The 13,839-nt window shown below is 43.0% G+C and overlaps 1 protein-coding gene across 1 annotated transcript in view; it reads right to left on the bottom strand.

Annotated features, from left to right (window-relative positions):
* Window positions 1–1,401: 1,401 nt before the first annotated feature.
* Window positions 1,402–13,839, bottom strand: part of TECPR1 (tectonin beta-propeller repeat containing 1) — a 35,110-nt gene continuing 22,672 nt past the window's right edge. Inside the window, 8 exon segments of the mRNA XM_087942193.1 lie at window positions 1,402–3,847; window positions 4,205–4,324; window positions 4,693–4,799; window positions 6,012–6,104; window positions 7,696–7,831; window positions 9,241–9,415; window positions 10,683–10,739; window positions 12,240–12,319. Of these exon segments, the coding sequence (XP_087798319.1) occupies window positions 3,662–3,847; window positions 4,205–4,324; window positions 4,693–4,799; window positions 6,012–6,104; window positions 7,696–7,831; window positions 9,241–9,415; window positions 10,683–10,739; window positions 12,240–12,319 (954 nt within the window). The 3' untranslated portion in view covers window positions 1,402–3,661.

The following is a 13,839-nucleotide window of genomic DNA, read 5'->3' on the forward strand; positions in this document are numbered from 1 at the left end:
CAGGTAAAGATATTACAGGATCCACTTTCCACCTTGGTGCCAACCCAAACATCGCTCTTCTTAATCTCTGTAGAAGACACTTATAGGGCAGAGCAGAAAAACCAGTTTGGGAAAAAGAAGAAAAAACAACAACAATCCACCCCTTTCTCTCGATTCTCTTCGGTGCATCTGCTCACGTCTCTTCCGGCTTGAAAGCATCCGCTGAGATTTGGCAGAGGAACACCTCAACGCTCCAAAACCCTGCTTGTAAAATCAGGTTCATGGTGGTTGGGTTCACCCGCTCATTTGCAAAAACCAGGAATCCCAAAGGGTTGTTGGTTGCGCGTGTGTGTGTGTGTGTGTGTGGGAAAAGGGTGAAAAGGAATCGTGGCTGACACCTTCTCATAGAGAGCAATTTAACTCGAGAGAGAAATACTACCTCCCCATCCCTTCTGTGTAGAAAATATTGCCATATGATTTATATCCAGTTCCTTCTATATATTTTTTTTGTGGGGCGGGGGGGAGGACAAATTTTATCATTATTTTAATTTGCAAGCCGCTTTTATTATTTTTTACAATTCAAGGCAGCCAATATATCTGGACCCAGCTTCCTCCTATTTTGCTCACAACCCTGTGAGGATTGGAACAAGAGTAATTGGTCCAAATCATCCAAGCTGCCTTTCCTGCCTAAGGCAGGATTCGAACTCATGGGTCTCCTGAGGATTGGTTCCAAGTCATCCAGCCGCCTTTCCTGTCTTAAGGCGGGACTAGAACTCACAGTCTCCTGGTAGACTGGGATCAAACTGGCTCTGCCTTGATCACACTGGCTCTGTCTTGTAGTGTGAGTCTATTTGAGGGGGAAAGCAAAGCAGGGAAGAAACAGCACAGGGATAACTTGCTGAAAAGTTGCATGCTGGCAATAGAATTACTAACCCAGATTATTGCGATTAAATAACTCCCCTTTGGTCTTCTTTGGATTCAGCTCAAGTCCCGGTGTCTACATGCACCCATCATTATTCTGGAAACCCAACAGAAAGGATCTTTTATGGTTGCATCCTGCAATCTATTTTTTTTTTTAAATTAAATCCCTAGTCAACTAGTTTAAAAAAAAAAAAAAGAAACCAGTCAAAGATGGCTTAGGGTGACCCTCAACCAGGTTCATATTTTGCATGTGGGATTTATATCCCCCCCCCCCAAAAGCTCAGTGCTTGCAAAAAAAAATCTGGCCATTTGATTAGATAATGCGAACTTTTGGCTTTTCAGATATTTTGGGATGTTGGACTATTTTAAGGGAATAATAGTCTGCTCCTCGCGGCAGCTTTTCCTATTCCGAGAGGGATGCCTCCTTCCCAAAACTGCTGTTTTCCCAATTTCATTTTAAAAGAAATGAAACGTTCAAATGAAGAAATGAAATGTGCGCGGTTCAACATCCGATTTGATTTTATTGTCCATTTCTACATTTCGTTGGGTTTCGATTCTTGGCGTGGGTGAATTTTGATTTAGGTAGACACGTACAATTCTTTACTTCTCGGTCCTCAGGCAGAGAGACAAAAAAAAAAACCCCAACTGTGTCCTTCAGTGTTGGGAAGGGAAAATAGGTCCCGCTTTTGCTTGAATATTGAATAAAATGTGAATATTTCATAAACAAGTGTCCACGTATCAAGAGCCACAATTTTTTTCTCTTCCCCCACCTCACCCCCAACAGCAATAAATACAAAAATATCACTCTGAAAAACCGGACGCCAGTGCAAAAGGAAGCGTCCTGCTTTTAAAACAGAACAGTTATTCCCTCCCCCCCATTTTTTTTTGAGAACATGATGCTTAAAACACATTCATCCCTCCTGTATTTCTTCCCTCCATTTACTTGGCGTCAGAGCTACCCAGGCGCTAAAAGGGAAAGAAATGTAAATATACTGATTTCAAATACAAAACGGCTCACTTTACTGTCTTTCTCTCTCTCTCAAGAAGCAGCACAAGAGAAAATGCACAACTGGAGACCTATCTCCATGTTTTGATTAAGTCAATGGGACCAAACAAGGAGACAGGAGTGTCCTTCACTTAGCTATTTTAGTGTACAAAGAAGAAAGAAAGAAAGAAAGAAAGAAAGAAAGAAAGAAAGAAAGAAAGAAAGAAAGAAAGAAAGAAAGAAGGAAAGAAAGAAAGAAAGAAAGGAAGGAAGGAAGGAAGGAAGGAAGGAAGGAAGGAAGGAAGGAAGGAAGGAAGGAAGAAGGGGAGGGGAAAAAGAAGAAAGAGGGAGGGAGGGAGGAAAAGAAAGAAAAAAGAAAAGAAAAGAAAGAGGGAGGGAGAGAAAGGAAAAAGGAAGAAAGGGGAAGGAAGAAAGCAAGAAAGAGAGAGGGAGGGGAAAAAGAAAATGAAAGAAAGAAGGGGAAGGGGGGAGAGGGAAAGAAAAAAAGCAGGGAAGGAAGAAAAAAGAGGAAGGGCAAAAGAAAGAAAAAAGAAAAGAAAATGAAATGAAAGAAAGAGGGGAAGGAAGAAAGCAAGAGGGAGGGAGGAAGGGGAAAAAGGAAGAAAAAAGACAACAAAAGAAAGAAGGGGAAGGAGGGAGAAAGGGAAAGAAAAAAAGAACAAGGGAGAAAGAAGGGAAGGGAGAAAGAAAGAGGGAGGGAGGAAGGAAGGGGGAAAAGAAAGAAAAAAGGAAAAGGGGAAGGAGGAAGAGAGGAAAAGAAAAAGAAAGACAGAAAGAAAGAAAGGTCAATCTCTCTATCTTTGAGTTGCAGAGATTCAGAAACCTAAATCAACAGGCAATTGACCATTTTCACAGCTGTTTTTCCCCCAGGAGTGGCCAATCTTGGCTTCCAATCACCCCCATCTTCTTCTCTGCTAATTGTCAGCATTGGGTGACAAATGTAAGGACCCCTGGGGCCTTTGGAGAAATTAAAAAAAAAAAATAGAAGTGCTTGCTATAGAATTAACTAAACTGGCTTAGTTTATTTATGTCAACCCTGTCGGGGAGGCTGGCTCAGCCTAGATCAGGTCCGGCCTGTGGAACATCTAAGAAAAGCCAGGGTTGGGGTGGGGGTCAAAGATACTCTTGAGTGGGGGCTTATAATAGAAAGGATTAATCGACCCTGGTCGAGCTACATGTTGGGTCATGTACTGGCCAGCATAAACCATGGCTTAGTGGATGGGAACGAATCCAGAGCTACTGGAGAACATCCTATTCCACCAGGCCTAAGGAACACCACAATAAATTAAGGGGTTAAAACAACAACACAAGCAGAATTCACACACAGCATATACACAAACATCCAGTTCTCCCACTGGGGTGATGGACATGCAGTGTTTCCATTCAACCATCTCCAAACCAGATCTTCTCCCTCTTGCATCTTCTCCTCTCTCTCTCTCTCTCTCTCTCTGTGTGTGTGTTGAATCTTAACTCCCAGAAGGCTCATTGAGAAGTGGGGAATTCTGGGAGATCACAACCGCACAACACCTGGCAGACACCCAGGGTGGAGCATCCCTTGGAGGAGGATGGGGTCAACACTCCCGCTCTCTCACCAAAGGGACACAAGATGGAAGGGTTCAGTAGTACGGCATGCTTGGGAGTTGACTTGGCCTCTTGGCACACTCAGAACGAGCGTTCAAACACCAGCCTAGTCTTCAGGGTAGCTTCCGTGATCCAGAATGAGCGGAAGGTGGAAACTTCAAGAGACCAGACCAGTCAACACTGGACAGCGTTTCGGTCCAAGCCTTGGACGCCGTCTACAAAAATGGTGGTTCGCGGCTCGTAGCTTCCGGGAACTTCTAAGCTACTAAGGTCCCGAGGAGAGCTGCTTGGACCATCCTGAGCTGCCATCTTGGTCCTTTCGGTGGCGTTTCCTCGTACGGTGATGTGTTCCCAGCCTCCCTGCAAAGTCAGGAAGGGGAGGGAATAGGTTAGAAAGGGGCGTTGGGAAAACCTCACTTTTTGGAGTGTCAGCCTTGGAAGCCATTTTATACTTGGAAGCTTCCAGGCTGCCACATTCGGTGCCTGGGAATTTGGGAGGGGGGATTTCATAGCGAGTTAGGAGACTAGACACAACAACATTCCTTTCTCAGAGAGTCAAGGACAAGTGGCCCTGTACCTGGGAGTGACTCAGTGGTGGGATTCAATTTTTTTTTTTTACTACCAGTTCCGTGGACGTGGCTTGGTGGGCGTGGCAGGGAAGGATACTGCAGGGAAGGATGATGGAGAGAAGCCAGGTTTGGTGTTTCTGAGGCTCACCCCAATGCCGTAGTCCCAAGAGGCGCCCTTGGGTTCCAACGGTTGGACGCCGGTCCGACGGCAGACAGTTCCACAGCTCAGGCTGTGACTCCCTTGGACTTTGTCAGCTATCACCCAGATCTAAAAAAACAAAAACAAAATATCACCTGACAGGCATTACAAGCCACCCTTCATTAACACACAATGCCCACGTCAAAGATGGCTGCCCTTTTGGAGCTAATGGGGGAATTTTTTGAACTGGGAGAAGAAGATGGCTGAGGTGTTTTCACAAAATGGCAGCCTGGTGGAGTATTTTTCTAGTCATAACATGGCAGGTATCACCAATCACAAAGTGCCCGTTTCCTAGAATTTCCTCCAGCTTCTAGAGAACTGGAAAAGCTTCTTGGAAATCTGGGAGTTGAAGTCCACTCACCTTAAAGTGGCTAAGGTTAAAAAAAAAAACACTGGCTTAAATTCTTAAAATATATACTTTTCTACTACGGCCACACCTGATCCAAGGGTCCCACAGAAACTTTCCGGACGTTGTTTGAAATATGTTCCCAACTAGATCCTTGAGGGTAACTCGGTGTGATTCCGGCACGAAACCACAGATTACCTATAAAAGACAAGAGGGGATTGAGAAATTTCAGACCAAGCAGAAATAAACTCATATACTTGTTTGTCATCTTATTCCTCGTATGTCTTGTCGACAAGTGTTGATTAATCCAATACAGGTAGTCTCAGCTTATGACCACAATTAATTTTCATAGCCAAGCAAGGCAGTTGTTAAGGGATTCATGTTATGACCTTTTTGTGCCATCATTAAGTGAATCGCAGCAGTTATTAAGTTAATTGTGCGATCATTAAGCGAATCCATTCTTTCTCCATTGACTCTGCTTGTCGGAAGTCAGCTAGGAAGATGACAAGCGGGGATCATGGTGATCCTGGGACATTGCAACCATCGCAAATACGTGCCAATTGCAAAGCGCCAGAATTTCAACCACATGATTGTGAGGATGCGGTGTTGGTCATAAGTATGAGGACTGGTCCATAAGTCATTTTTTTCAGTGCTATTATAACCTACTAACAATCTCTATATATAAAAGCAAAATACCCCTTATGCTTCATTACAAAATCTCCAGAACTGTAAAGCCTACAAACTTGACATTTGGCCCGTCTGTTCCTCTTGGCTTCTAGGTGCTCACTAAGAAAGGATTTTTCGAAATGACCATCAGAGCGTTTAGAATATTTCCTATATTATTATTATTATTATTATTAACATGCTCTGATGCTAAGGAGTTCTACTCCCCTTCCCCACCTGAAATCTGTTCCAAATGGAAAACACAAGCAGAGGAGTTTCAGTTTCACAGCACCAAGCAGCTTTAGTACACAAGTTGAGCTAAGCCACGCCCAGGCTCCTTGCTGTCTCCTTCTTGCTCACACAGCAAATACTCTTTTAGTTTCCAAACAGCCCTCAACTCTCTCACACACTGACAGGAAGCTAGCCAGATGAATACCGATGGATGCTGGTAGGCAGAGGCACAATTCCCACCCTCTTATTTTCCTCCCCCAAAACTAATCCTGACCACATAGTTTGTAGAGAAGCACGGGTATTGAGCTAGTAGCTAATGAATGAATGGTTAACAATTCAATTGCTAACCACAAACTATTATGGACTGTTCAGTGATTTTATAATTGCACTTCCTTTCCAATGGAGCATTTACACAATTGACCAGCAACTCAAAGAAACCAGAATTTTTCCCCCCAAAAAAACCAACATTAAAACAAAAACAAAAACCCAACCAGGAACGCAGGATTCTCTTCTCACCATTTTTATCCACCGCCAGCACAGCCGTTCGTCCCACGGACACTTGCTTTAACTTCTGCTTCAGAGGAGAAGGAACGTGGTACCAGCATTCGCCTGGATATTCCCAGAAAACCAGCAATAAGTAAAATAAACAAGAATCATTTCCTTACTTATTTGAATTCATCGAATTAAGGCAGCCACCGAAATACAAACTTGACTTGTTTTAACAATCGGTAGCTTCTTGGATTAGGTTCAACGATCGCAACGTTGTGTGAAGCCAACGTTTTTGATTTGGTTGGGGGGGATTAACGGGCAAAGGCTGAAAAATCCTGATTTTGGGTTTTAAACCTTTGGGTAAGGGGGGAAAAAAAATCATCCTTTCCCCACGTTTAACTGGTGGGAAACTTAAAAGGCATTTACTTTGTTCCTTTCAAAATATCAGCAACACAACTTCTGCCTTCTAACCTGAATGGGACCGTTTCAAAACACAGCAGGAACTGTGGGTTGTGTCAGTTTGGTGTTGTGGTTTAAGAGGCTGGATTAAAAAAACCAGGAGACCTATGAAAACCGGCTGGGTGACTTTGGGCCTGGCAGAGCATTAGATGTGCAGGAAACCAGAGTTGGCTTTATCTTTTTAGGATAGGATGGGATGGGATGGAATGGAATGGAATAGAATAGGATAGAAGAATAAGAGTAGAGTAGAATAGAATAGAATAGAAGAGTAGAATAAGAGTAGACTAGAATATAGAATAAGAAATTGAATATCTCATGATACACATTCTAACAGCAGCAAGAATAACCTTTGCCCAAAGTTGGAAACCAGATAGTAACCCCACAGACAGTGTGATCATAAACAAAATTATGGAGTGTGCACAAATAGCAAAACTCACGTTGGAATTACAAGAGAGGGAAGAGAAGGAATATTATACAGTCTGGAAAAAAAATGGTATAATTGGTTGGATGATAGGACAGCAAGAATAAAAAATAATATAAACAAATCAATGTATATATAAATATACAGGAACTGGGAAAGTAGATGTCACAACATTGTAAAAATGGTATTTGTGTTGTTGTGCTGTTTTGTATATTGGTGTTGTTTTTAATTGTGTAAAATGTAATAAAAATTTATTTTTAAAAAAAGAGTAGAGTAGAATAGAATAGAATAGTTGAGTAGAATAAGAGTAGAGTAGACTAGAATAGTAGGGTAGAATAAAGTAGAGAATAGAATAAGAATAGTAGACTAGAATAGTATGATAAGGTAGAGTAGAATAATAAACTAGAATAAGAGTAAAGTAGAATAGAATAGTAGAGTAGAATAATAGTAGACTAGAATAGTAGGGTAGAATAAGAGTAGAGTAAAATAGAATAGACTAGAATAAGAGTAAAGTAGAATAGAATACAATAGCAGAGTAGAATAAGAGTAGAGAGTAGAGTAGAATAGAATAACAGAGTTGGAAGGGACCTTGGAGGTCTTCTAGTCCAACCCCTTGCTCAAGCAGGAAACCCTACACCACTTCAGACAAGTGGTTATCCAACATCTTCTTAAAATCTTCCAGTGTTGGAGCATTCACAACTTCTGGAGGCCAGTTGTTCCACTGATTAATTGCTCTAACTGTCAGGAAATTCCTCCTTAGTTCTAGGCTGCTTCTCTCCTTGATTCGTTTCCTTCCCTTCCATCTTCACTCTCGACTGGCTAAAAACTCACCTTCTGGTTTCTTTGATGACACTGAACCGCGACAGAATGCCGAGCCATCTTGGGCGACAGCCCAGACTTGGTAAAACATTCCTATGGTGACTGAAACAAAGGGTTGGTCTGTTCCCACATGCAGCCAAGAGGTGCCCTGTTGGGAGGAGACAGCAAGGATGACAAAACCTTTGTGAGTCTTGGGAGACCTTAAAGAGATGAACTTCTATCTCCATCCCTTCCCATCCCTTCTTTGGGCTGTGCAACCTGTGCCCAAGTAGATCTCCCAAAGTTTGAACCACTCTGAAGTTGAAGACTCTGGTGAGATAGCAAGTTTTGCAGCGTTTAATTCAGTGCCGGAAAAATAAACACAAATGGCTGATGCTTCATTTAACATCTTTATAAACACAATAAGTAAAATTTACACACCAGTTGTAGATTTCTCCAATATGGAGCAAACTCAGACAGAAACATGTTACAAGTTCAAAGCAGAGCTCCAGTCTTCAGCAAGCTTGCATTTGCGCCAAGACAAATTCCTTGTCTGTCCAATCACACTTGGCCAATAAAGAATTCAATTCAATTTAATTCAATTCAATTCTATATTCTCTTCTATCTATTCTATTCTATATTCTATTCTAATTTCTATTTATATTCTATTCTATATTCTATTCTATTCTATATTCTATTCTATTCTATTCTACTCTTCTACTTTCTATTCTATTCTATTCTATATTCTACTCTACTCTACTTTACTCTACTTCTATTCTATTCTATTTTCTATTCTATTCTATATTCTATTCTATTCTATATTCTACTCTATATTCTATTCTATTCATATTCTATTCTATTCTATTCTACTCTACTCTACTCTTCTATTCTATTCTATTCTATTCTATATTCTATACTCTACTTTACTCTACTTTCTCTATTCTATTTTCTATTCTATTCTATATTCTATTCTATTCTATATTCTATTCTATTCTATATTCTATATTCTATTCTATTTTCTATTCATTCTATTTTCTATTCTATTCTATATTCTATTCTATTCTATATTCTATTCTATTCTATTCTATATTCTATTCTATTCTATATTCTATTCTACTCTATTCTATTCTATTCTATATTCTATATTCTACTCTACTCTACTCTACTCTACTCTACCTCTATTCTATTCTATTCTATTCTATTCTATTCTATTCTATTCTATTCTATTCTATTCTATATTCTATTCTATATTCTACTCTACTCTACTTTCTATTCTATTTTCTATATTCTATATTCTATTCTGTTATATTCTATATTCTATTCTATATTCTACTCTACTCTATACAAGAGTGCAGTACTGCAAGCTACTCCTACTGCAATTTGGCAGTTTGAATCCCACCAGGTTCAAGGTTGGCTCAGCCTTCCTTCCTTCCAAAGTGGGTAAAATGAAGAGCCAGATTGTTGGGGGCTGACTCTGCAAACCGCTTAGAGCGGGCTGGAAAGCTCTGTGAAGCGGTATATAAATCTAAGTGCCCTGCCTAGTGCTGAGATCCAAGAGGAGGGAAGGTTTATTTTTACCGCTGGGTTTTGGGGTGTGACTTGCAGCCGGCACAGCACGTCTCCCTTGTCGCTGATGGCCCAAAGGGGAACAAAATCTTCCGTCGACCCAGGAGGCTGCGACATGATAGAAACATCTCGCAGAGCGATGGGAGGTCCTTCCAGCCAGGGCCCACTGGTGACAATCTTACATTTCCTGGAGAGAAAAGAAAAAAGACAAAAAGGAGAGGATGTCAGGCACATTTTCAGCCCTGAGGCTGTTACCTAGTTGGGTCATGAGACGTCTGTCAGAAAATCACCAAGCTCAGAGAGCAACAAGGGCCCCAAAGTTGTTGTTGTTTTCTTCCTCCTCTTCCTCCTCCTCTCCGCAAACCCCACTCCCTTCTGGCACTGACGATGTTACCTAGTTGGGTCATGAGACGTCTGCCAGAAAATCACCAAGCTCAGAGATCAATGAAGATCCTGTAGTCCTCCTCCTTTCTACTTCTGTCCTTTTTCCTTCTCTCTCCTCCTCCTCCTCCTGTCTCTTTCTCTCCTCTTCCTCCTCCTCCTTTCTTTCTTCCCCTCTTCCTTCTTTTTCCTCCTCCTCCATCTTTTCTTCCTCCTTTCTACTTCTTCCCCTCTTCATTCTCTCCTCCTCCTCCTGTCTTCTCCTCTTCCTCCTCCTTTCTTCTTCCCCTCTTCCTTCTTTTTCCTCCTCCTCCTCCTCTCCGCAAGCCCCACTCCCTTCTAGCCCTGATGATGTTACCTAGTTGGGTCATGAAATGTCTGCAAGAAAACAACCCAGCTCAGAGAGCACCAAGGACCCCACAGTCCTCCTCCTCTTCCTCCTTCCCACTCCCTCTCCACTTAACACCTCTCCTCTCCAGCCCTGATGATGTTATCTAGTTGGGTCATGAAACGTCTACAAGGAAAACCACCAAGCCCAGAGAGAGCACCCCGTACCTTTCCCCACGTCACATCTACAAAAATAGTCTCTTCTATCGAAACTTAAGGAATGGCCCTCAGCCAATCGCACCCTGGCTGAAACCATTCACTGGCTTCTTTGAGAAAAACATTCTCATAAATGGCCTTTAGAGAACGAAAGAACAAACGAGCGACGATGTAGGCCTTGCTGTCCCCTTGCCATTTATTCAGCAAGGCCCCTGATCCAAACAAAATACAACTTTGTGCGGAGGCTTTTTAATTCCAGGCCCTTCTTTCCCCGGCGTTCCCTGAGGTAAAATTTTGCTTTCCAATTGAGGCGTAAAAGGCCCAGCGAGGAAAAAGCAGGTTTGGAGATTCCATCGGGCTTATTTTTTTTTTTATCAGAGGCCAACACCTTCCTCCTTGATCGGCCAAAGCAAACGTTGTGTTTGGAATGGCACCCGATGTTTAAAAGAAACAACCACCACCAAGAGGAGAAACAAAGGAGTTCGGGGACATGCTTTAAATGGACTTTTGCAAGAGGTGACAGGGATTACCTGGCCCAGCGTCTCCGGCGCACAAAGTCCCTCATTGTTTTGTAGCTGTGATAAGACCTGTTGGAACAGAGAAGAACACAATAACAAACGTTGGAAGGGACCCTAGAGGTCTTCTAGCCCAACCCCCTTCTCCGGCAGGGAAACCCTACCATGTCCAAGAAATGGCTGCCCATTTCTTAAACACCTCCAGTGTTGGAGCACCCACAATTTCTTCCAGTGATTAATTATCAGAATAACAGAGTTGGAAGGGACCTTAGAGATCATCTAGTCCAACCCCCTGCTTAGGCAGGAAGCCCTATATACCATTTCAGACAAACGGTTGTCCAAACTCTTCTTAAAAACCCCCCAGTGTTGGAGAACCCACCATTTCTGGTGGCAAGCTGTTCCCCTGGTTAATTATCCTGTCAGGAAATGCCTCCCTAGTTCCAGGTTGCTTCTCCATTGCTTCTTGTCCTGCCTTCAGGTGCTTTGAAGAATAGCTTGACTCCCTCTTTCTTTGGGGCAGCCCCTGAGATATTGGAAGGCTGCTATCCTGTCTCCCCTGGTCCTTCTTTTCATCAAACTAGACATGCAACCATTCATTGCAGCACCTGTTTGAAGTTGCAAGGCCCCCCCGAAACATTTGACTTTCAACCCGTCCTCACACTTACGACAGCATCCAGCATCCTCTTGGACGCGTGATCAGAATTTGGGTGTTTGGCAACCAATGTGTATTTACAACGGGTGCAGTATCCCGTGGTCCTGAGATGCCCATGTGCCCAGCCGGCTTCCAACAAGCAAAGTCAGTGTGTGTGTGTGTGTGTGTGTGTGTGAGCTGGATTCACTTTAACGACCGTGAGACTTATCACTTCACTGCAGTGATTCGCTTAACCATCACGGCAAAAAGGCCATAAAATGGGGCGCCACCCTTTTAACACCCGCCTTGCTTAACAGCAAAAATTCTGGCCTCGATTTAAGTCGAGGACTATCTATAGTTTTGCGCACGCTGTCAGGGTTCCGGCAGTTACCCCTCAATTAAATCATGAGTCTCGAGCCAAACTTCCAAAACTTCAAAAGGATTTATTGGGAGTGAACATGCCGGCGCTGCCTGTGTGCAGCTGACTCTGAGACACCTCATTCATTGTCACCTTTGACCCTGGTTTTCCCCCCAACCCTGGGTGTATCATAATTCATATTCTCCAATGGGACACATCCATAGCCAAGAGTCATCAATCATGTTCTCCAGTTAGATATTTGCATGGCAGAAACTTCAGTCACCTAGTTACAATCTCTGAAAAACTATTTATGGAATGCAGTTTCGGTTTGCAAGCTGCCACACTGCTCTTTCAAACCCCTTTCCCCCCTCCCTTTCTGTTGGCAACTCTAAAAAGACCATAAAAATATTTTATGAGTTGACACACACCTGCTTCCAAATGCTTCTTTTGAAAACTACCACACTCCCCCCCAAAAAAAATTGCTATTCCATTTGTACCCTCATCAGCTAAGGCCTTCTAATTCGGTCCCATGATCTAACCCAGTTACTTGGAGGTGGGAGGGGGAGCAGACCAACATCCTTACGCGGGAAAGTCTGCTGCGTACTGCCAACCTTCTCGGTCGGTCCCACCCGAAATACTGAAATCGATGGCCCAGTCAGACACCTGCGTGGCGGAGAGAAAAGGAAAAAAATAACAAAATGAAATTTTGTTCCTCTGCTTCACTCTGGAATCCCTAACAAAATCATCATCATCATCATCTGTTGACATCCCAGAATGCTCCCCCCCAATGATGCTGGTGTTAGGAATATGAGTCACCTAACAGCTATTTGGGTTAGAAATATATAAACCAGGATAAACATTTTAAAACTGTCTCTTTAAGAAAATGCAAAACTGTAGTTGGGTGTGGTTTCTCAAACGGCCATAAGATGGAGCCAGAAACCTGGGTTGTCTTAGTCTTAGTCTCAGAAGAGAGTGTAAGTGTATCTCTGTTTCCTTCTGTTGGAAAGTATTGCCCTTGCTCCATTTCTTCTAATTGACTGATATTACTGGATTTGATGTAAGTCTGATACTGAACTGTTTTTTTGACACTGGAATTTGATATTTGGATTATCCCTGGATTGAAAACTGACTGATTTTACCTGTGAATGATTTTGGACTGCTTATCTTGAACTTTGCTTAAACTGTCTGGGAGTAAAAACCTACATTTACTGTACAGTGTATCTGTGTGCTGCGTGTGTATTATTCAAACACTCCTGTCAAATACGTCTCCCTGTATGCGCTCATTCTCCTAACGGGGAATTACCTCAACAGAGGGGATTGTGGGAATTTGAATAAGACAAGAGTCCTTTCCAGGCTGTGAGGCAACATTGACAGGGCAAGCCACTAGAATATAAACGGAGAGCAAACCCTTCTAACACTGATGATGTTACCTAGTTGGGTCATGAAATGTCTGCTTAAATATAACCAAGCTCAGGGTCCCCACAAGCATCGGGATCTCCTCTCGAGCACTGATGGTGTTACCTAGTTGGATCATGAAACGTCTGCAAGGAAAACCACCAATCCCAGAGAGCACCAAGGACCCCACAGTCCTCTTCTCTTCCTCCCCACTCCCTTCTCCACTAACACCTCTCCTCTCTAGCACTGATGATGTTCCCTAGTTGGGTCATGCAACGTCTGCTTAAATACAACCAAGCTCAGAGAGCATCATGGACCCCACAAGTCCCCTCCCTTCTAACACTGATGATGTTCCCTAGTTGGGTCATGAAACATCTTCCCAAGAGCACCAAGGATTCCACAGTACTCCCCCTCCCCTTTTCTTTCCTCCCCCTCCCCCTCCTCTTCTTCTCCTTCTCCTTCTTTCCTCCTCCTCTTCCTCCTCCTTTCCACAATCCCCACTCCTTTCTAGCACTGATGAGGTTCCCTATTTGGGTCATGAGACGTCGACCCAAATGCAACCAAGCTACCACAGTCATTGTCCTCTCCTCCTCCTCCTCCTCCCTCCACAAGCTCAGAAAGCACCCAGGACCCCACAAGTTCTCTCTCTCTCCTCTCCACAAGTCTCCACAAGTTCCTTCTAGCACTGATGATGTTAGCTAGTTGGGTCACGAAACGTCTGCAAGGAAACAACCAAGCTCAGAGGGCAACCAAGGGCCTCTCATTTCAACCCCGAGTTAACAGACTTT

The sequence above is a fragment of the Notechis scutatus genome, chromosome 12, assembly GCF_049901735.1.
Source record: "Notechis scutatus isolate UNSWTSFEM ecotype Mainland chromosome 12, rNotScu1.2, whole genome shotgun sequence".
In the NCBI taxonomy this organism is placed as follows: domain Eukaryota; kingdom Metazoa; phylum Chordata; class Lepidosauria; order Squamata; family Elapidae; genus Notechis; species Notechis scutatus.